The sequence below is a fragment of the Leptonychotes weddellii genome, chromosome 10, assembly GCF_054177405.1.
Source record: "Leptonychotes weddellii isolate Sample4059 chromosome 10, ASM5417740v2, whole genome shotgun sequence".
Classification (NCBI taxonomy): Eukaryota; Metazoa; Chordata; class Mammalia; order Carnivora; family Phocidae; genus Leptonychotes; species Leptonychotes weddellii.
In genome coordinates this window covers 15,875,286-15,899,642 of record NC_138378.1, presented here as the reverse complement: position 1 = coordinate 15,899,642, position 24,357 = coordinate 15,875,286, and the positions used below count along the sequence as shown (strand labels likewise).

The 24,357-nt window shown below is 48.3% G+C and overlaps 1 protein-coding gene across 1 annotated transcript in view; it reads right to left on the bottom strand.

The window, feature by feature from the left end:
• Positions 1-24,357, bottom strand: part of PTPRT (protein tyrosine phosphatase receptor type T) — a 337,632-nt gene that overhangs the window by 22,480 nt on the left and 290,795 nt on the right. The window contains exons 19-22 of the mRNA XM_081832270.1: positions 24,033-24,168; positions 21,789-21,938; positions 20,144-20,317; positions 16,460-16,591 (exon numbers count right to left, since the gene is read on the bottom strand). Of these exons, the coding sequence (XP_081688396.1) occupies positions 16,460-16,591; positions 20,144-20,317; positions 21,789-21,938; positions 24,033-24,168 (592 nt within the window). The remainder of the gene's footprint in view (positions 1-16,459; positions 16,592-20,143; positions 20,318-21,788; positions 21,939-24,032; positions 24,169-24,357) is intronic.

Below are 24,357 nucleotides of genomic sequence, written 5' to 3'. Positions count from 1 at the left end.
TCCATCAAGCATGCTTCTCATTTCATTTATTTAGCCCTTTATCTCTATGTTATTCCTTACCTCTGTGTTAAATATTTCACTGATGTCCTCTACTGTTTTCTCAAGTCCAGTGAGTATTCTTATGATCATTGCTTTAAATTTTCTATCAGGTATGTTACTTATATCTGTTTTGCTTAGATCTCTGCCTGTGACCTTGCCCTCTTCTTTCATTTGGGATAAATTTCTGTGTCTCCTCATTTTGTCTGCCTCTTTGTGTCTGTTTCTCTGTGTTAAGGAAGTCAGCTGTGTCTCGTTTTTCGAAGTAGTGATGATATGAAGAGGTCTGGAGTGACCTGTAGTGCGGCGTCCCCTGTGCACCAGAACATGGCACTTAAGGAGAGTCTCCTATATTTGTTGCTTATGCTGTGCTGTTGTGTCTGGGTCACTTTTCCTTTCAGTGCAGTTGTCTGCGCTGACTCTCTGCCTGTTGTGGTCTGTGCTTGCTCTCTGGTGGTAGCTCCAGGGGGGGTGTGCTGCCGGGGAACTTGGGAGTGGGCCAGTGGTGTTAGCAAAATTTTTGCTGGGCCACTAGTCCTATGCTGGATCTCCTAAAATGCTGTGGGAGCTTGGGGCTGCATGCCCAGGCCAGAGCGGACCACAGGCCAGGGCTGCCAGGGGTGTCAGGCTGGGAGTGGTGCATGAGAGTGGCTGGCTGCAGCTGGGCCTGGTGTGTGATGGTGGCTGTGGGTGTGCAGTAGGGCAGGGCATGTGACAGTGGCTGGCTATGGCACAGAGTGGCAGCTGGGGGCACAGCGATGTGCCTGGCGCACTGAGGCTGCTGTGCACCTACTGGCTGGTCGGGGCACATGTGCAGCTTTAACGAAATTTGCCCTGAGTCTAGGGTGGAGGCCAGCGGGCCTGGAGTGGGTGAGCCCTCCGGAGAACTCAGGGGTGTGGTGCCTGGCCACCATGTCAGGGACAAGGGTCTCTCCAGCCCTGCCTCTCACGGGTGGCTCTGTGTTTATGCTGGGGGGGCAGGGGAGGCACACGGTGCCTGCCAGTTCCCGCAGTTTCAGAGAAGTCCCACAATATGCTCCAAAATTAGTATGAACAGATCTGTTTCCCATTTGCCCCGGTGTTCTATAAACTGCCACTTTAATTTGCCTTTCAGTGCAGGCTGCTGTCTCTTTAAGGGTGGTGACCCAGCTTTCACTCATCCTCCTGGCTCGCCCAGTGCTGAGTCAGCTGACTTTTAAAGCTCACAGAATTCAGCCCCTCTGGTTTTTATTTTATATACACACACACACAAATGTATTTTAGAGCGAGAGCACAAGCAGGGGTGGGGAGAGGGAGAGAATCTTAAGCAGGCTCCACGTGTGGAGCCTGACTCAGGGCTTGATCTCAGGACCCTGAGATCATGACCTGAGCTGAAATCAAGAGTCAGATGCTTAACTGATGGAAGCACCCAGGCGCCCCAGCCCCTCTGGTTTTTAAAGCCAAATGTTATGGAGCTTAGTCTTCCCTTGGTGAGTTCCCTAGTGCCAGGGCTCATTTCTTTGCTCTCTGCACATACAGCTCCCTCTGTCCTGAGGGCCATCTTCCTTTGCCTTTCTGACATCACTTCCTAACCTTTCAGATGCAGCTTCTTGTCTATATTTAGGTGTGAAGTTTGTTCTGCCAGTCTTTGGATCACTCTCTGATTTGTTGACTTGGGATGTGGAGGATACCTAGTTGAAAATGTGGAACAGGGTCCTCCTACTCTGCCATCTTCCCAAGCTCCTAGCAGACCTGGGGCTTCTTAAGGCCCTGGAAAATGGCCAGGGTTCAAGGAGGCCCACTTGCCTCTAAGACCATGAGAACCCAGCTGACCTGGGGCTGCATGCACACTCAATGCAACTTTGGCATTTTTTTTTTTTTAATTTAGTTGAAAACCTTTTGAAGTGGCTTTCTCCAAGAATAGGTTCCAATCCTCTAACCTAGAGTCTGGATCAATGGCCCTTTCCCACTTCATGTCCTGGCACCCCACTCCCGTTTCCTACCCAGTAGTCTGGGGAGGGATGATATTGCCTTCTCAAAGGGAAGCCTTCACCACTGCAGATACAGCCAATGTTGCTGATCACACCTGGGAGGAGAAGCCAGTCCATTTGCTGTATATGATTTAGAAATGCCCATGCTTCTTCCAGAAAAGCAGAGGGGCTTTTGCTATTTATTGTCAGAACAAGTTAAACCAAGCGTGGGTGGACAGCCCTGGAACAGATGACATACATTATTCCACCTAGTGATCTCCATAGCTGTTTGGGCCATGAAAACATGTCCTTTGGGAGTGCAAATTCACACGTGAAATATAACAAATGTGGAGGTAGCCTCACTGTTGAACATCATTATCTTGCTGATGGAATCAGAAAGCTTGTTAGTCACTGAAATAAACATGCTCTGATGAGTTGAATGAAAACTAGGATATGGGCCTATTTTTGGAATAAACAATTTAAAAGCACATTTCAGTGTACCTTAGTTATGCCTTTTGTTAATTAAACAATACTTTGATAAAATGGAAAGGCCAAGTAATAACACAGCTTTATAAATGAAAGACTTATCAAGGTTTGTAGTAGGGGAAATCAGTCCTGGGCCACTTAAAGGTGAAGTTGAATTAGTATTTCTAAGAGAAAAATATGAAAGCCACCTGAATTGGTTTCAAAATTTAGATCAGTGATTATAAAATTCCCTTATTTTTTTAATTAATTTATTTGACACAGAGAGAGTACGCACAAGCAGGAGGAGCGGCAGGCAGAGGGAGAGGAAGAAGGCTCCCCGCTGAGCAGAAAGCCCAATGTGGGGCTGAATGACAGGAACCTGGGATCATGACCTGACCCGAAGGAAGATGCTTAACTGACTGAGCCACCCAGGTGCCCTGATATAAAATTCCTTTAAAGTCTATAAAGAATTAAAACATATAATTGGCCAGCTAAGGAAGACAGATTGAGGGCGAGGTGGCACGTACAAAGCAAGGGGCAGAGAGCGAAAGGCACATGGCTGGTGATCAAAGCACATCTTTCTCAATGGGTGAATAATGCGCTCTCTGTGTATTGGGGGAACTTATGACAGTTGCATTGGAGTCTATTTCCAGGGAGGAAGGGTAGGAGTTTAAACTATCTACAAAGGACAGTAGAATGGGTGGATGGCAAAGTCTCAGGGCCGGCATGAGAAAGAGAGAGATCAGGAAGGACTTCTAGGGAAGATGGTGTAATAGGAGGACCCTAAGCTCACCTCATCCCATGGATACCACTAGATAACACTCATATCAGTGCAAATAATGCAGAAAATAACCTGAAGACTGGTAGAACAAACTCCACAACTAAATGTAGAGAAGAGGCCACACTGAAGAGGGTAGGAAGGGTGGAGATGTGGTAGGAGCTAAACTGATTCACAGGCCAACCTTGGGAGGAAGCTATGGGTGAGGAGAGGGGAGAGAAACAAACTATCCCAACAGGGAGCCGGCAGGGGGAAGGTGAATCCTCATAGCATCTGGCCGGGAAACCAAACTGAATTTTCTGAGTTCTTACAACTAGGGTGACTTAAAGCCTGGAATTTTAAAAACCAGCAGGCTTGGCTCTGGGAAAGCCCAGAGGATGTTAGGAAGCTGAGTCCCCAGGCTTAAAGAGATAGCCCACAGAGATCCAGCCTAGAAGCAGCAGTCTGAAAATGCCAGGGGCCTATGGGTTGGAGTGTTATTTACTCATCTCAGAGCATGTCCCAGAGGAGTGGGCTTCGCAGGGAGACCCCTCCGGGTACAAAGGAGCTGGCAGGTGTCATTTCCCTCCTCCACCCCTCCCCCCAGCATAAACACATGGCCACCTGTGGGAACCAGCACAGCACCCACATTAACTACCTAACTTGCTTACACCAAGCTCTGCTCCCCTGTGCTTTGGCAGATCTGGCCTTTCCAGAGTGAGAAGACCCTGCAAATCTTGCCAACACCATGTCTTCTGACTGACCATGTGCTTTCAAGGCCTCGGTCTTGGCAGCAATGGTGGAAGCTGGTCACCTCCTGCAGAGGACACATGCACCTTCTTAAAACTGTATGCCCCACCCAGGCACACTTTGTGCAACAGCCCCAGCCACCCTGGTCTCAGCAGCAGTGGCTCATCCCCTGTGGAAAAGAACCAGTGCCCACAACTTGTGGGTACTGTGTGCCCTGCCTGTGTGTGCTTTGTGGATTGGCCCCAGTCTCAGCAGTGGAGACACATTCCCTCTGGCAAAGGACCAGTGCCACCTTGTTAAAAGTGCTCGCCCTGCCCACTACTTTCAAGAATAAGAGATGTAGCTGACTTTCATAACACAGAGAAACAGACATAAAGAGGCAGACAAAGTTAGGAAACAGAGGAGTATGTCCCAAATGAAAAAGCAGGACAAAACCACAGGAAGAGACCTAAGTGAAACAGAGATAGGTAGTATGCCTGATAGAGAATTTGAAGTAATGGTCATAAAGATACTCACTGGACTTGAGAAAAAAGTGGAGGACATCCGTGAGGCCCTTAACAATGAGATAAAAAAAAGAACAAATCAGAGGTGAAGAACACAATAAATGAAACTAAAAATATACTAGATGGAATAAATACAGGCTAGAGGAACCAGAAGAATGAATTAGTGACCTGGAAGACAGAGTCATGGAAAGTAATCAAGCTGAGCAGGTGGGAGAAAAAATTATACAAAATAAAAATAGACTTAGGGAACTCAGCAACTCCATCAAACTTAATAACAGGGACAACAGAAGAAGAGAGAAAAGGGTGCAGAAAATTTATTTGAAGAAATACTAGCTAAAAACTTCCTTCATCTGGGGAAGGAGACAGATACCCAGACCCAGGAGGCACAGAGATCCCCCAACAAAATCAACCCAAGGAGGACCACACCAAGACACCTAGTAATTAAAACAAAAAGTAGTGATAAAGCAGCAAGACAAAAGAAGTAACTTACAAGGGAAGACCCATAAAGCTAGAAGATTTTTCAACAGAAACTTAGCATGCCAGAAGAGAGTGGCATAATATATTCAAAGTGCTGAATGGAAAAATCTGCCACCCAGAATACTCTATCCAGCAAGGCTATCATTCAGACAGAAAGATAGAGAAATAGTTTCCCAGACAAACCAAAGCTAAAGGAGTTCATGACCACTAAATCAGCCCTAAAGAAATGTTAAAGGGGACTCACTGAGTGGAAAGGAGAGACCATAAGTAAGACTAAGAAAATTAGGAAGCACAAAAGCAGTAAAAATAAGTATATCTGTAAAAATCCGTTAAATGACTCACAAAATGAAAGGATGTAAAGTATGACACCATAACCTACAATGTGGGGAGGAGAGGGGTAAAGAATGTGTTCAAACTTAAACAACCATCACCTTGATATAGACTGTTATATGTAGAAGATGTCATATATAAACCTAATGATAACCACAAATCAAAAATCAAAAAGCAGTAATAGATATGCAAAAAATAAAGAGAAGGGAATCCAAATATATCATAAAGAAAGCAACATTGTGAGAGAAGAGAGCCAGGGAAGAAAGAAACAGAGAAAATCTACAAAACCAACCACAAAACAAATACAAAATGGCAATACATACATATATATCAATAATCACTTTGACTATACATGGATTAATGCTCCAATCAAAAGACAAAGCGTGGTGGAATGGATAAAGAAAGAAGACCCATCTGTATGCTGCCTATAAGAGACTCATTTTAGTCCTCAAGACACCTACAGATTGAAAGTGAGGGGATGGAGAAACATCTATCATGCAAATGGGTGTGAAAAGAAAGCCAGGGTAGCCATCCTTATATCAGACAAAATAGACTTTAAAACAAATAAAAAGAGGCAAGAGCACTATATAATAATAAAGGGGACAATCCAACAAGAAGATATATATATGCACCCAACATGCGACCACCCAAGTAACATAAAACAATAACAAACATAAAGGAACTAATTGATAATAATACAGTAATATTAGGGGACTTTAACACCCCACTTGTATCAATGGACAGATCATCCAAACAGAAAATGAACAAGCAAAGAGGGGGTTTGAATGACACACTAGACCAGATGTATCTAACAGATATATTCAGAACATTTTATTCTAAAACAGCAGAATATACATTCTTTTCAAGTGCACACAGAACATCCTCCAGAATAGATCACAAATTAGCCCACAAAACAAGCCTCAACAAATTTAAAAAGATCAAAGTCATACCATGCATCTTTTCTGACCACAATGCTATGAAACTAGAAATCAACCGTAAGTAAAAATCTGGAAAGACCACAAAAACATGGAAGTTACATAACATGCTACTAAACAATGAATGGTTTAACCAAGAAATCAAATAAAAAAGTACACGGAAACAAAAATGAAAACATAACAGCCCAAAACCCTTGGGATGCCGCAAAAGCTATTCTAAGAGGGAAGTTCATGAAAATACATACCTACCTCAAGAAGCGAGAAAAATCTCAAAGAAATAACCCAACCTTACAACCTAAAGGAGCTAGAAAAAGAAGAAAAAATAAAACCCCAAACTAGCAGAAGGAAGGAAATCATAAAAGGATTAGAGTAGAAATACATGATACAGAAACTAAAAAAATGAAACCAGAAGCCGGTTCTTTGAAAAGATCAACAAAATTGATAAACATCTAGCCAGACTCATCAAAAGAAAAAAAAAAGACTCAAAATTAGAAGCAAAAGAGGAGAAATAACAACACCACAGAAATACAAAGGACTGTAAGAGACTATGATGAAAAATTATATGCCAACAGATTGAACAATGTAGAAGAAATGGATAAATTCCTAGAAACATGTAAACTACAAAACTGAAACAGGAACAAACAGAAAATTTGAACAGACCAATTACCAGCCAGAAAATTGAACCAGTAATCAAAAAACTCCCAACAAACAAAAGCCCAGGACCAGATGCTCTCACAGTGAATTGTACCAAACATTTCGAGAAGAGTTAAGATTCTCAAACTATTCCAAAAAGTAGAAAAGGACAGAAAACTTCCAAATTCATTCTATAAGGCCGGCATTACCCTGATACCAAAAGCAAATGAAGACACCACAAAAAAAGAGAACTACAGGCCAATATCCCTGATTAACACAGATGCAAAAATCCTCAACAAAATCCTAGCAAACTGAATTTAACAATACACTAAAAAAATCATTCACAAAAATCAGGTGGGATTTATTCCCAGGATGCAAGGGTGGTTTAATATTTGCAAATCAATGAATGTGATACATCATATTAATAAGAGAAAGGATAAGAACCATATGATTATTTAAATAGATGCAGAAAAAAACATTTGATAAAGTACAATATCCATTCATGATAAAAATCCTCAACAAAGTAGATTTAGAGGGAACAAATCTCAACATAATAAAGGCCTTATATGAAAAACTCACAGCTAACATCATTTTAAATGGGGAAAACCTGAGAGCTTTTCCACTAAGTTCAGGAACACGAGAAGGAGGTCTACTCTGACCACTTTTTTTTCCCACTCTCACTACTTTTATTCAGCAGTGTACTAGAAGTCCTAGCTACAGCAAGCTATCCAAATTGGTAAGGCAGAAGTAAAAATTTCATTATTTGCAGGTGACATGATACTATATATAAGAAAAGCCAAAAGACTTCACCATAAAAACTATTAGAACTAATGATATACTACTATACATTGGCTAATTGAATTAAAAAAAAACTATTAGAACTGATAAATGAATTCAGTAAAGTCACAGGATACAAAATCAATGACAGAAATCTGTTACATTTCTATACGCCAATAATGAAGCAGCAGAAAGCAAATTAAGAAAACAATCCCATTTACAATAGCACCCAAAATAATAAGATACCTAGGAATGAACCTAACCAAAGAGGTGAAAGACATGTCCTCTGAAAACTATAAAATACTCATGAAAGAAATTGAAGATGACACAAAGAAATGGAAAGATATTCTGTGCTCATGGACTGGAAGAACCAATATTGTTAAAATGTCTATAGTACCCAAAGCAATGAACACATTTAACGCAATCCCTATCAAAATACCAATAGCAGTTTTCAGAGAACTAGAATAATCCTAAAATTTTATGGAACCCACAAAGGATCCTGAATAGCCAAAGTAATCTTGAAAAAGCAGAGCAAAGCTGGAGGCATCACAACTCCAGACTTCAGGTTATATTAAACAACTGTAGTAATCAAAACAGTATGGTACTGGTACAAAAACAGACATGTAGATCAATGAAACAGAACAGAAAATCCAGAAATAAGCCCACAATTATATGGTCAGTTAATCTTTAACAAAGGGAAGAATATCCAACGGCAAAAAGGCAGTCTCTTCAGAAATGCTATCAGGAAAACTCGACAGCAACATGCAAAAGAATGAAACTGGACCACTTTCTTACACCATAGACAAAAACTAACTTCTAATTTGATCAAAGACCCGAATGTGAGACCTGAAACCATAAAAATCCTAGAAGAGAACACAAGAAGTAATTTCTCTGACATCAACCATAACAATATCTTTCTAGATATGTCTCCTGAGGTAAGGGAAACAAAAGCAAAAATAAACTATTGGGACTACATCAAAATAAAGAGCTTCTGCACAGCAAGGGAAACAACCAACAGTCAAAACCAAAAGTCAATCTGCTGAATGGGAGAAGATAGTTGCAAATGACCTATCTGATAAAAGGTTGGTATCCAAAATATATAAAGACTTTATACAACTCAACACCAAAAACAATCCAATTAAAAGTGGGCAGAAGACATAGCAGACGTTTCTCCAAAGAAGACATTCAGAGGGCTAACAGACACATAAAAAGATGCTCAACATCACTTATCATCAGGGAAATGAAATAAAAGGCACAATGAGATATCACCTCACACCAGTCAGAATGGCTAAAATTAACAAGTCAGAAACGACAGATGTTGGCGGGGATGCGGAGAAAGGGGAACCCTCCTACACTGTTGGTGGGAATGCAAGCTGGTGCAGCCACTCTGGAGAACAGTATGGAGGTCCCTCAAAATGTTAAAAATAGAACTACCCTATGATTCAGTAATTGCACTATTGGGTATTTACCCAAAGAATAAAAAAAATAATTCAAAGGGATACATGCACCTGATGTTTATTAAGCATTAATTATAATAGCCAGATTATGGAAGCTGCCTACATCTCCATCCATAGATGCATGGATAAAGTAGTAGTATATATATGGAATATTATTCACACATAAAAAAGAATGAAATCCTTCCATTTGCAACAACATGGATGGATCTAGAGAGTATAATGCTAAGCAAAGTAAGTCAGAGAAAGACAAATACCATATGATTTCATTCATATGTGGAATTTAAGGCACAGAACAAAGGAGCAGTGGAGTAAAAAAGAGACAAACCAAAAAACAGACCCTTAACTATACAGGACAAAGTGATGGTTACCAGAGGGGAGGTGGGTGAGGGTTGGGTGAAAAAGGTGAAGGGGATCGGGAGTGCACATACCTGATGAGCACCGAGTAACCTATGGCTTTGCTGAACTGCTATATTATAAATACCAAACTAATACAGTAGTGCATGTTCACTATATGTAACACCGTATGTTAAAAAAGAGTGCAACTGTACAGCTTAAGAAAGGCACAACTTTTGCGTAGAAGGTGGCATCACTAGGAGAGGCGTGGGAGGAGAGGTAGAGGCAGGAAGTGGTTTGGGCAACAGAGTGGGGAGGCGGGAGATGTGCTGCCACATGCCAAGGGTGAGGAGGCAAGGTGGGGGGGGTTAAGAATGAGGATATGCAATTTTCAACCTTTAGTCATGGGCATTACTGGCATTCCAATCCCACCTTGCCTCCAGTAAGGCCCAAGCAGGAACTGGGAAGTATACATGCAAACAGGACTCCCTTGCGATTCCCAGAAATCTGTGGGGTAGACAATGGACTTGGCCACAGGATGGGGAAGAGGAAACAGAGCCCATCTCAATGAAATCTTCAAGGACAGAGTGAACTTAGCTGACCTCTGGGTTTCATGAATGTAATAGATGATCACACCGAGACTTGGTACAAGTTATGAAACTGGTTTAAGGTAGCAAGTAGGTGGCCGGGCTAGAACTTGAAGTCAGGTCTCACAGGCCCAGACTTCTGATTCTACTGTTACTCCCACTGGAACAGAAACACAGCCCCTTGCAAAGTCAGACTTGAGGCTCTCAGAGACATAGACTTGGGTGTTCTGTGGGTTTTCCCAGCATGTTAGGCTGTTTTCACAAGCCGAGATAAAAATGGGGATATCGATGCTTGCTATTTCCCTTGCAGGCACAATGACAACAAAAGACATCCCTGAAACATCACCCCTGCTTTTGTCCTGGGAGGATGACAGACTTGCTTGCCTCTCTCACTTCTAGAAGTTCCATGGGAATGCACTGTTCTTGGTCTCATCCTCCCTCACCTTTCTACCTGGCCTAGCATGACCTGAACTCTCAGACTTTCCACGGTGGGAGCCTCAGAACTGGGTGACTCAGTTTTTATAGAGCGCTTGTTTGCTTTAAACCAAAGAACATTCCTTCCTGCTCCATATACCCAGGTACCAGTCAGGGACTATCAGGCACGAGGGCCCTGGAAATCCTATTGTTTAAATGGTGACCAAAATCTTCACAATCCCTAGCAGAGGGCCTTGGGCCCAAGTCAGTGATGGGTTATGGGGCTTTGGATGAATCCTTTTTCCTGCCTGGACCTCAGCTTCCTGATGTGCAAAATGAGGGGAAATGGACTCCAGGCAGATCAGTGATTTCCAAAGTGGGGTCCATAAAGTTGGCAGGAGAAGCCAATGAGATATTGCCAACATCTTTGAAAGCCTAAGGGAATCACATTGTTGTCATGGAGTGGAGGACACCGAATCTCTGGCTTTGGGCTGGAATTAGACCTTCTCATGTTAGCTCTGTCTGCCAATCAGAAATTCACTGGGGTAGTTATGTTCGTGGAAAAATATACAAGTAAAACTAACAAATGATTAATTAGTAAATACAGTTCAGAAAATAAAAGCTTCTAAAATAGGTCTATGGAGGAAGGACCTGGGAAATATCAAAGGTGCTTGGAGAACATATAGATGATAAAATCTCTAAGATAATAAGCAAAATGATGTGTCCTCCCAAGAATGAGTGACAAGTGAAACACTGAGAAACTCAGGGATGCTGCAAGCAAAGCCAGTGTAATCAACACGTAGGATATTCAAGGAATCCTAAAGACCTAGCACTTACTGTGTGGAGACAGCCAAAGTGACACTGGGTCTTATTGACCCCAAACCTGATTCCAGGCTGGTGGGGTGATGTGTGGTGGCCATCTGCTGGATTCTTCCAGAGCTGCCCACAGAGCTCGGGAGCAATGTAACATGCTGCCTGGACACTGGCTCTTCCATCCCTTCTGCTTCCTGGTCAGCTTCTTCCTGCCACTCGGGGGTCTTGGTTGAGATGGTTCCAGCTGAAGATGATTCCATCCTGACTGATGCCAAAGGGAGTCTGGCAGGTAGATATGACTTCACTACAATGTCTGCACCGTGGGGACTGTGGGTTTTTTGTGCCTCTTTTGTCCTGTGCTATGTCTGGTCTGTGCCTTTTGCATGGAAGGTTCTCAACTGACGCACGTTGATGACTGAAGGATTGAATGCAACCCAGAAAGCAGGCACCTTGACTTTAAAAGACCTCCTTCTGGGTCTACAAGAGTCCTGTGTTTGGTGAGGTGGACATGTGCCTTCTCCTTGGCTCTCCCCATCTTGCTCTCTCATGGTTCCTCAAGGACTCTGATTCAGACATGGATTTCTCCAGCTTGAACCACTTTCTAGTCCAACACTGCTGACTCAGGATGTTCCCAGGATTTCAGCCTCACACCCTGCACTGACACTGATGCCCTGTACCTCTGGGTCTGAATTCCTGTTTTCAGTTTTATTGCCTGTATTAGTTTTCTATGGCTGATGCAACAAATCACCACAAATGTGGTGGCTTAATGTAACACAAATTTATTATCTGGAGGTCAGAAATCTGAAATGAGTATTAAAGGCTTAAAATCAAAGTGTCAGCCAAGGTGTCTGTGTTCCTTTCTGGAGTCTGCAGGGGACAATCCATTCCTCATCTTCTCCAGTTTGAGAGGCGGCCAGCATTCCTTGGCCTGTGGCCGTATCTCTCCACTTTCTGCTTCCATCACCCCATGGTCTGCTTCCAACACCACTGACTCTGGTCTTTCTGCATCCCTCTTACTAGGACCCTAATATTGGGCCCACCTGGATAACCCAGGACAATGTACACATCTCAGCGTCCTTAAATTTACCACATCTGCAAAGTCCCTTCTACTCTATAAGACAACACATTCGCCGGTTCAGAGACAAGGATGTGGACATCTTTGGGAGGGAGGGGACGTGATTCTGCCTATTGCACAGCCCCACCCCACGGCTGGCACAGAGGATCTCCTGAGGTGTCTAAACAATATGGTGGGTGTGGCATGACCACGAAGAAGGCTCCTTTTCCGAGTCCATTCCCCATGGACTCTGGGCTATCCATAGAGCCCCCGAGGATGGAAGGGATCTTGCGTCGGTGCTATTGGGTGTGACTGGAGAGGTTCTTTCTGAGGTGCCCACTGGAAACCACAGTGCCATTTACTGGATGTTGTGGTTCTAGGATATTGCCCCACTAATCTGATCACAGGCCTTAGAGTCCTAAAGAGCTAAAAAAAAAAATGTCTAAGGTTGAATACCTGTAGCGGCCTTCAGAGTCTTCATCTTCAGCCCCTGCTGCTTGGAATTATCTTTGAACAGAAGCCACTGTGGAGCGTGGGAGAGTATCTGTGGCCGGGAATGGCCGACTGAATGATGCAGTATAGGATTCTGAGCAGTGCAAGAAAATAGGGCACTCGGGGAGGTCTCCGCATCTCCTCCACCTTACTTTGCGGCAACTTACAGGTAGTCCTGCCACAACCCTCAACCCGAGCCCGGATAGGTTTGGTCCCCGGTCAGACCACAGGATGTGGTCCCCCGCTGATGCCCAGGCCCTAGGGCAGACCCATCCGTGCAGACCCGAGGCTGTCCTGGCTGGCATGGGCACGCTGGCGGGCAAATGCTGATACCGCTTCAAAGAACCGCCCTTCCAGGTGCTGAGGGTGGCTTTCCTGACGCTCACGCGGTGTCACTGTTTATTTTCACAAGGCACCCAGCTGTTGTGGTGATGATATTTATATCAATAAGTGCTCTATTCATCTGCCGATTTTAGGGGACGCTTGCCAGCAGCATATGGCAGCCAACCCCACGGCTCTTCTGAGCCTGATGTTTTTGCATCTGGGGAAATCAATTCTCAAAGGCTGTACCAACATCTGGGGCTGAGAAATCTCCGTTTATCCAAGACCCACCCTGGAAGGGGGAGCTAGAGCCAAGGACCTTGACCCTGGCTTATCTCCATGTCCCAAAGTGAGGTTCTTGGAGACTCCTCCTCCGTGCCTGAGCTCTGGTTTTGCAAAAAGGGATTCTGGAAGAGGTGAAACGGCAAACAGGCTTTCACAGACTCTACTTCACTCAGGGGCTCGTGGAGCAGAGTTCACGGTTTTACTTTTTTAGGCAAAGGAATAGGACGGCTGTGCCTTCTGAGTCTGGAACTCCACAGGGGTCTTTGTTTTATGGGAATCCATTTAATTTCATGGTTATCTCGGATTCCAGTCATCTACCGTTTGAGCCCCAAATCTTGGAGTCACCTTTTTTCTCTCACACTCCCTATTCAGTCCGTCAGGTATTTGGTCGGGATATATGCGGAATCCACTCCATTGCCAACCCCAGGTTCAAGCAGCCATCACTTGTCACCTGGGATGACTGCAGAAGCCTCCTCCTCTCCATCCTCTCTGCTCCCTCCCTTAGCACACACCCTCTCCCCCTTCCTGCACCAACAGTCTATTCTCAACGCAGTAGCCAGAGGGATGCTTTTTTTAAAAAAAAAAAGTCAAAGTATGTCACTCCTCTCCTCAAAAACTTGTCAGTGGCTCCCTTCTCTCAGAGTAAAACCTCAAGTTCTTCCTATGACCCCCAAGACCCTCCTTGACCTGGCCCTGCCATGTCTCTGGGTCACCTGCTGCTGTTGTTCCCACTTCCACTCTGTTCCTGTCACAGTGGCCTCTGTGCTGTTCCTGAAACGTGCCAGGCATCAACCCACCAAAAAGTGTTGGTGTGGTTTGTCCTTTCTCCCTGTGATGCTCTTCCTGGAGACGGTCACACGGCTCATTCTCTCCCTTCCTTCAAAAATACGCTTCTACGTGACCTCCTCAATAGGACCTGCCTTGATCCCTCTATCACAATTGTATTCCGGGCCCCAAACCCGCCTTCCAATCTTCCTTACCCTGCCCTTGTAGTTTTTTTCCATATACTCATCACCTTCTAACATATAATTAAGTACATTATAGGGTGTTCGTTATTCACTGTCTCCTCCACTTTAAAACAGAAGTTGCAGCAGAGATGGGAGTCTGCTGTTTTGCTTCCTCTTATTCACAACTCGTTCCAAACACCTAGAATAGCTCCTGGTAGGTAACAGATACTCCACAAATATGGCTGAAGAACAAGCGCATCTCTCCTGCACATCTCTCCCTCGAGCGTCCCACTGGGCACTCCAGCTCCCCCCGCCCCCCCCCCGCCTCCTCCCAGACACCTGACTGCCCAGACCTGGGCCCCTGCCACCATCCGCAACTTCTCCTTCTCATTCACCTCCTGCATCCAACTGCTCCCCAAAACCGTGGACTTGGATCTGGAAGCCCAGCTCCCACATCCCAGCCCCACCGTCCAGCCTGCCAGCCACCTCCTCAGTTCAGACCCCCACCTCTCTTTTCTGTGCATTTGCAACATCCTCCTCCGCTGTCTCCTGGCTGGCAGGTTTCCCTGCAGCTTCTTCTCCTCACTGGTCCCCAGACGCGGCTTTCTAATGGGATCTCAGCCACACCTTGGCTTACACGCTGCCACATCTCTCCTCCTTGGACTGCAAGTGCTGTCTCACAGTGCTCCTAGGAAGCCTGGGGGTTCACAAAGCCACCCAAAGTCCTGACTCTCCAAGAGGCATTGGGTGGGGGCAGAAGACCAGTCTGGAGGGAGCTTAACCCCCACCCCAGGTGGCTTCACCACGAGCAGCTCTTGATTAGACCTGTTCCCTATATGCCGCCTGCATGAGAGCTTTATTCGAAGAAAGGGTTCTGCTGCTTACAAAGTAAGCATCTGACACCTACCATGCTGCAGGTCAAGGCCCAAACTCTGTAGCCCACATGGGCAGCCCCGTGCAAGCAGCACTCTGCTGCATTTTCCAGCCTCACCCCCTCCTCTGCTCCCGAGAGACCCCAGCCCCGGCCCCACCGCAACCCCAGCTCTTCTGCAAACAAGCCACACACATTCACACCACCTTGCCTTTGCCCTCCTGTTCCCTCTGCTCAGAGGGCCTTTTCCCAGCTCCCTCAGCCCCACACCCCCAAACCTCTGCTGCCTTCCTCAAGGCCAAAGTCACCTTCTTTTTGAAGTCTTCCCTCACCCTCTGGGCAGAATTAATTGCTCCCTGTTCCCGGCCAGCACAGCACTTCGCGGCTGACCTCTATCACAGCACTGCCACACGACGTTGGGACAATTTGCTCATCTGTCTCTGTAGCAAGACTGTGAGCTCCTGCAGGGCTGAGACCACAGCTCAGATCCATTTTATTTTATTCCCACACAAGGCCAGCACACACACAGGAGTGCACTGAGGTACCCTGAGTTTCTTTCAAGACACCACTTTTCAAACACTCGAAAGGACATTCCCACTTTTCCACCCAGGAATGGCTGTCCTGCCATGGGGGGCACGGGCGCCAGCAGCTTTCCCATGACACGTGTCCTGAGTACTGGGATGTGCTGCAGGCACATGATGCTTGGAGCTGTCAGACCCTGGGGGGCTAAGGCATGAAGCCTGCCTGGACACAAGGGTCATCTGTGATGATGCCAGGATCCTCGGGGTGGCTAGTGGGCAAAGGGCCCACGGTTCAAGCTCCAGCTCTGTCGGTGTGGGCTGCATCTCCGAGGGGGTAGGCTGCGTGGGGCTGTGGCCAGGCCTCAGGCTCTTCTGCAGGGCTGGAGATGCTCAGAGCTGGGGAGGCTCTCTGAGCCCCTGGGCTCAGTGTGCTCAGTGGGATTTGGAGCAAGACCGTCATCAGTGCCTGGCGGATGAAGCAACAGAATCTGGCCCCAGACTGGGGAGGAGGGCTGGGCAAAGCCCACAAGCAGGGAGAGTCATTGCTGGAAGTGAGAGGGTGCGGGGTCGGGGGTGGCGGGGTCTGGCAAGAGACCCCCCCAGCCTCTGCTGGCAGCCAGCCAGTGCCCATGCGCAGGCAGCTCGGTTAGGTGGAGGAAGCACTATGCTGACCCTCACGCTCCCCCTCCAACTCTGGGGCATGGCCGCCCGAATGCACCCGGGCACCTGGGTGGAGGCCGGGCCCCTCCTACCTGGGCAGTGTCCATCTCATTCAGCATCACCACGGAGGAGCAGTTGTAATCGAACACCAGCCTCCAGAAGTCCGCCACGGTGTTGGGTAGAGGATGCTGGGTGACCACGAAGGCAGCAGGCTGCTTGTGGCTCTGACAAAGGAATGACACAGGCTTCATGAAGGACACACCCAGCAGTGATGTTCTGACGGGGAGGAGGCTTGCATGGCCGCCAGAGGCCCCCGAGCCTGCCGAACAGATTGCACAAGACACCTACCTGTTCTGTCATCTGTGGGTGCCCCCAGTGGCTGAGGGGGCCTTCTCATAACGAACTCATTCTCCTCTAAACTAAGACATTTCATTAGCAAAGTGTCACTTGGCTGGGGATTATCCACATAAATTATTTATGTTGTGGAGCTCAGCAAATAATCATTATTAGAATATGAAATGAAAGATTCTGGATGCAGATTTGCTGCTCTGCTGCCTGAAGCACCTCCTGGGACATTGGGGATATCTGTGTTCCTGTGCCCACAGTGCTGGAGGAGGGGTTGGCTCGGCCCAAGGCAGAGAGCCTCCTGAAGTGGCTTCTGTTGCAGGAGGCTCACTCCCGCTCCAAGGCCAGAACGAGGGCGGAGGTGGCCTGTCAGAAGGCGGACACGGTGTGCTGTGAGGCAATGGGCAGTGGAAGGTGCTCAGGTTTTAGTGTCAGGCAGCCCTGGGGTTCAAATCCAGCTCTCTGACTTGTAGGTTATCAGTCATCCATCCATCCATCCGAGCATCATTTGTAGAGTGCCTCCCCCCCTTTTTTGGTGCTAAGCCCTGGCAAGTTATTTGATCTTTCTAATCTGGAAAATGGGAATCGAAACTCCCATTCTGGGATGGTTGTCATGCAGAGTGAAGGAGATTTGTATTTGAAAAGACCAGGACACACGAACGAGCCGTGAGCCCACTGGCAGGACAGAAACATCCCTGACGTGGTTCTTCATCCTTGGCACTGGCGCCGTGGCTGACACATGAGACCCCCAGTACAGGTCAGGCAAACAAATGAATACACTCAGTTCCATGTTACAGACAGGGAAACTGAGGCCCACAGAAAATAGCTTGTGAGAGTCTGGGCTACGTGGGAAGCTTTGGCGGGGCCCTATTTATTACAGTATCCTGTGAGAAGGTGTTTGGAAAGATTGGAGGGCTTCTCCTTTAGTGGCCCGTGAAACCGGAGATTGTCCACAGCCTATCTTCTCAACAAGCTTTCTTGAGAGACGGGCCCTGTGGCAGCAGGAAGATGGGGAGGAAAGAGGAGCTTGCCCATCCAAACCAGGGGAAGACCCAGGCAAAAGACCCTGCCAACCATATTACATAAATGATTTCTTGATGCCTTGCGACTGTGGATGTCCTGCAGACACCAGGGTCCCGTCTTCCAAGGGCCTTCTCCTGGCCAGTGGAATGGTCACAGGGCGGGGGTGGGGCTGGGGGGGGCAGAATAGTTTCTCCAAAACCCAAACTCCAGCTGCAGATAGCAGGTCTTTGAGCCATTTCTAGACATGGAAAAGAATCTAGTTTTTAAGAGTCAAAAGACAGAATCCGGACCCTGGGCTTCACCCTTTCTGAGCTAGTCAACCGGGAGACAGTCATGCAAATACCCTGAGCCTCAGTATTTCATCCAGAAAGTGGGGACAGTAATACCCAAACACAGAATGAATCAGGATAAGTCTCAGGTCCCGACATGGTGCCCAACACTCAGTGAATGTTAGTTCTCTTTCCTTTCTCTCTGTCTCTGTGATAAATGCTCTATTAGACCAGCATGCCTGACTAAGCCTTATCTGAAAATATGTTCAAGATCCGCGCTCCTGCCGGGTTTCAGGGATCAGCCAGCAATCCATTTCATGGATAACATCATCCTTTACCAGGGGAAACATTAAAAATTAACCCAGAGGACTTCATATTTTTCTGCTAGGAGCAAAGCTGCTATGGTTACCAGATAATGCACAGACTGAACTGGAATACAGATAAGGACTTTTTTCTTTTTGTAAGAAAGGCAAAGGCCCGGTGATGGCTCACTGGAGAAACGCCCTGTGGACAAAGAGAACACAATCAGCACCAGAGCTTGGCAGAAGGCATTTGGCTCCAGGCAGCATCTAACCTACTAAGTCGAGGCCAGAAGCATGTTTGCTCCCTGCATAGATGAGGAAGCCAGGGAGAGGGAGCTGGGACAAGTGGGAGAAAAAGCAATGAGGAACTTGGAAGTGTGATTACACCCCCAGGCCCCATCTCTTGCCCCGCCCCCCCCCACACACATGTGCACACACACACCTACATGCACACATACACGTACATGCACACATTGATCCTGGAGGGCTCTAAGCTAAAGCCAGAGGTCTCCCCTCCACCTCTAGCTATTTGATCTGACCAGGACAAAGCTCCCTGCTTTGGGACCCATAGGAGGGAGTCCGTGGAGGACTCCCCCTGTGGACAGAGGCCAGGGCAGGCCCCGACAGAGCTGATAGGCATTGAGCTCCCATCACTTCTCTGCCTCCAACACCAAGGGCCCTTGGGGAGAGTTTCAGGAGGATCAGAGGTCAGAGAAGTAGTTGGCTTTGACCCCAAGAGAGGGCACTGCACATTCCTGCCTGTTCTGGGGGAGATGGGAAGTCCACGTGGGCTGGATGGACGTGACCTTGGACATGAGTGGGGAAGGGAATCTGGAAGGGCTTATTTCCGATCAGGCAATGGTATTCTTGGTCCTGAGCCTCGGGAGGCAAGATGTCTGTGTTTTCCTGGATTGCACAAACTGTGGGGAGGCCCACAGAATTAATCTAGAGTGAGTTCTGGGTTCTGGCTGTGCCACTAGCTTTCTGGGGGTGACCTTGAGCAAGTCTCTTCCTCTTTCTGGCCTCAGTTTCCTTTGCTGAAAAGTACAAGGATGAGACCAGATGATCCACGGCTCCTTCCTGCTGCAAACGTCTCTACATCCAGGAGGTGGAGGGATGACCACGGGAAGTAGCTGAAGAACCCAGTGGGGAAGCCTAGGAGTCAGGAGCAAGGACTCACTGGGGCAAGGACATGACCTCCTCATTAGGGTCATGACTCCTAAACCAGGTCAGGGTGGGAGTGCCCTTCTTGGACTTGATGCTGAGAAAGCACGAGACAGTGCCCCTGACGGAATAGTCGGGAACATGGCCTGTCCCCTTCTGTGCCCCCTTTGCCACATCCCATCACTTGTCCAGTAACCACTTACTGATCACCTACTACCTGCCAGTCTCATTCTTGCCTCTGCACAGGGGTTATCTGGGAACCTGCCTGGGAGCTCCCCGAGGGCAGAACCTACGTCTGTACCATCTTGCATTCCCAGAGCTCAGGCCAAGGCCTGGCATATAGAATGTTTCCTGAACTGAACGGAAGGCCGAAAGTCAGCTCTATAGGGAGCAGGAGGGGGGACTGGGCAGGCCTGTGCTGTACCGTCATGGACACACACTTTATGCCTTTGGTCCATTCTTTCCAAGCTTATGGGAGCAAAGAGCCAAGAACACAGCTTGTATATAGGTTTGGGCCAGAGCCTTCAGGGGGAGCAACGGTCCTTGGGGCCAGAAGATGAGAAGCAAGGAGAGGCTGTCTGGGGGTGGTGGTGTGGGGTGTCAGTGCCCTGGGCTCCAGCCATCTCCACCTCAAAGAGACTTCCCAGTGAGTGCCAGCCAGGGCTCAGCTTACGTCCATCAGAGCGGCATTGACGTAGTTGCTGGGTTCCCCATCCACCGAGATAAGGAAGGGCAGGCAGCGGTCTAGAGGCAGGACATCCATGCTCCGGTTCTTATCGTGATTCCGGGGCAGGAGCCCGATGCTGCAGTCCTCGGGCCGGACTCGGGGAGTCACGATGTTGAGGGTCTGTAGGGCGCAAAGACAGATAGGTAGGCACTGCTTAGGCGGTTGCCTCAAACACAGCAGACAGCGAGGTTCAAACTCAGCCTACCCCATCCTATCTCTGTCCTCCAAGCTTGGCCCTCCAGTCCCCGCTTGTTCTTCTCCCTTGTGATATGCTGCCGTCTCCTGTTGGCTGCTCCATGCCCTGGGAGCTGAGAGCTCCTGCTGGGGCTGTGTGACACCCCCATGATGCCAAGGCCGCAGGGCGGCACGCCCACGTGCAGAGCAGAAACAGGCTGCCAACACCTGTCAACCTACTCATCTCTGTAAAGGGTGGGCCAGCCAGGAGGTCAGGGGGTGGGGGTGGGGAATCTCTAATGAGTGTTATGCATCCCTTGAAGTGTCATGGAAGGAGGGAAAGGATTTCCCCAATGCTCCTCTCAGAGAAAGTGGTTTTTGGAACGAGCTGCTCAGGATGGGTGAGAGATCCCCAGGGGGGCAAGATCTAGGCATCTGGAAAATTTCAGGGCTATGTTCTGCAGAGTGAGTCTTGCAAGTGTGGCGCCAGAGCTGAACTGTCCAGCCAGGAGACCAGATGCTCTGTGCACCCAGGAGGGGGCTGTGGCCTCCATCTTTCCCCCATTCTGCACTTGGTCTCCCGTCCCAATCAATAAAGCTTCCGTTTGAGGGAGCATGGGGGATCTGGCCTGGCTGGGGTATCTGCCCATGGAATCATGGGCCGAGCCCTTGCCCCTCAATTCCTGAAACTTCCTTGCTTCCGGCTGCCTGGTTCTCAGCTCCTGTTGCCCAGGGATGACCCTGGCACAGACCTCAGGACAACAGGCTGGATTCTTGGCTTACTCAGTGATATAAGTCCAGGCCTCCAGACCAAAGGTGCCACCATTCTGGCCACATGGGCTGCAAGGTGCAGATCTGCCATGCCTGAGCTGAGCTGAGCTCTGGGATGGTGCTTCTCAAAGTTTAATGTGCAGATAAATCATCCGGAGATCTTGTTATACTGCACATTCTTGTTCAGTAGATATGGGTGGGACCCAGGATTCTACAGTCCTGATGAACTCCCAGGTGAAGCTGATGGTGCTGGTCTCCAGACCCCACTTTGAGTAGTGAGGATCTAGGACCAATACACTCTAATTGTACAGAAATGGCAAGAAAACCCGAGTCCCTTTAGGGCCGGCGGAGCACGAGACTCACACCTATGTTTAGAAACTTGTCTCCACCCACAACTAGGACTAGACTAGAACTAAGTTAGTTTAAACACATGATCACAATTAAAAACATGTGTCAGCAGTCACCGAGTGACTGGTTAATAGTTGCTCGTGGCTATGTACCGAATGTTCTGGAACTCGTTCTGCAGCTGCCCAACGCAGCTGACACTGAGAGCACTAGGCTTACCCACTCTCGCAAAGAAAACCCCACGAATGTGCTCAGTGCCACTGAAGTTGGCTGGGTCACCGAGCCCGGGACTTGCCCATACCTGAAATTCGTCTTTGATCTGGCTGGAGTTGGTCTGGGGGTCCAGCCTGCTGATGTTGTAGTAGAGAGAGCGGAACTCGCACACGGGGATGGCTGTGTTGCCGCAGAGGCATGCTTCCAGGATGGCGTCGTGCACGAACACATACTGCTCCTGCCAACCCACGGAGAGGAGAGGAGAGATAGGGTTCTGGGTGAGAAGAAGAGTGGCCTGGGCGTGTGTCGCCCAAACGTAATCCTATGGCGGCGAAGGATGCGCAGGATTTAGATCGAAGAATCACAGCTTCCTCTCCAAAACCCTGAAGGGCCAAGTTTCCCTGTTTCTTCGTGATCGCCTGAGCAAGGGTGAGACTACACTGTAAGACTCAACAGTGTAGTCACTGATGACAGTTAGAAACTTCTGGAACTGCTGCAGCATGGGCTCTTGGTGCCTGCCTCTGTCAGCTTTCACCTCTACCTTGAAGGCTGCTTACTGCAAGCACCTGAGATTCAGGCTGAGGGATTTCTTCTAGTCCCAGGAGCACACTGGGGCTGGGTGCAGGGCGAGCCAGCAGGGCTGAAGAGTCAGCACTCCAGGAAGGAGCCCTCAAGCAGTGTCAGCCGGAGAGCTGGGGCAGAAATACCTAAGCTCCTTCTCTCCCAGGTAGGATATCTGGGAGGGCATGTTCCATACTACCTCAGAGCTCCCAGCACGCTTGGGCTCCAGGTGTCCACAGGGTGAAACAGCTTGCAAAACCCCTTAGCAGTGTCACACAGACTGGCTTTCTTTCCCTCTCTTTGCTTTCCAACCAGTGAATCTTGGGATCACCTCACCAATAAACCACATGCCCTCAGCTCCTTGTCTCAGGGTCTGCTCCTGAACCCTGGGCCCCCCTGCCACCTGTGTCCTTTGCACCTGCTGTTCTCTTCCCCTGGAATCCCGTGCTCCCTTTGCTATGGCCCCCATTGCTTCATTCCCTCTGGAAAGTCTTCTGCAAATGCACCAGGTGGAAGCTGTTGCTATTGCTCCCAGGCCCTTAACAAACGTTTGTTGAGTGACTGTTCTCTTGCAGAGCTTGGCCCATCTCTACATCAAACACTTATCCAGATGCATCATGATGATCTATCTGAATGTCTGTCTCTGCACCAGACAGCAGGGACCCTGTGTCTAGCGCCAGCCACTGAGCCTGTCTTCTGCAAGCACAAATCTGGGAACAGAGAAAGCAGCCACTCGTCTTTCCTGTAGCCTCACCAAGTCTAGACGTTTGCCTGCGGGAGTTGGCTCAGAGCCCACAGCGGGCTCCCTACGTGCATACGCTTGTAAGCGAGGGGATTCTCTGCGGAGCCGGCAGTGACTGGCCAGGCCCAAAGCCAAAACTTGCCTTTGCAGGACTGATGATGGATGTAGCTCCTTATCTGCCCTAGCTGACTGCCTGGGCACCCACAGGCTTGCCTAGAACCAGACGATGGGCTTGTTATAAGAACAAGCCATGGCTTTGAGGAGTAGGGTAGGCAGAAAAGGCTGCCTAACAAGAGAGTACGGTTCAGGGAAAAGTGCATGGGCCTTGGGGTCACATGGACCCAGGTTCCACCACTGTCCACCTCTGTGAGGACGTAGGGACCCTTTACCTGTAAAATGGGGATACTAGTAGGAGCCACCCCACAGCCTTGTTGTGAGGAGTACAAATAATATCCTGAATATAAAGGACCTAGCGTGATGCCTGGCACATAGTAGGTGCTCAACAATAAAGATGAACTCCTTCCATCTCCCTCGGGTCTTGGGCTCTCTACCTAGATGGAGGGATGCGTGAAGGTCTGCTTTTCCCTCAAGGGCGGGGGCTACGTGTTACCTCTTTTGGAATCCCTAGAACCCAGCCCAAGTACTCAATAATTTTGTTGATGAAGTCATTCCGGCAGGGACTGAAGCAATGCTTGGCACACAGTCTTCTCCTTCCACCAAGGCAGGAATACTATTCAAAGAATCCTTGAAAGTTGCCATTCGGTCCCTGCTTGGATGCCCTCAGAGCCAGGGAACTCACCACCACTCCCCACTGGTGCAAGTGCTTGCCCTGTGGGACCTCAGGGCTGGCAGCAGTGTCCTAGCTTCTACTGTGGTCCCCACTGTAGCAAGCCATGTATTCCCTCCCTCCCTTTCTCCCACTCCAGGTCTCTCTCTATAGGATACCCCCACCCATGGGTGTCTGTTCTACCCTGCTTCTCCTTGGCCACGGCTGCAGCTGGCTGCCCAGCTCAGTCCCCCAGGACTTACCTCTGTCTGCACCAGGTTGACCCTCTGGGCCCGGAGCTCACGCACACAGTTGAATATGTCCACTACCCCTTCGTTCTCGGCCATGTCGAGCATGGTGTCGATGGCGATGAAGCAGCCAGTCCTTCCGGCTCCCGCACTGGAAGAGAGGACAGTGTCTGTGTTAGGGATCTCGGGGAGGGACTAGCCTAGGCGAGGCTCCCCGCCCCCACAACCACTCAGCCCTGTCCCAAGGACCCTGCAAAGAGGCAGCAGGCTGCAGAGGTCACAACAGTCTGAATCCTAGTGCTGCTGGGAGACTCTGAGCAAGCAAGTGAACTTGGAGCCT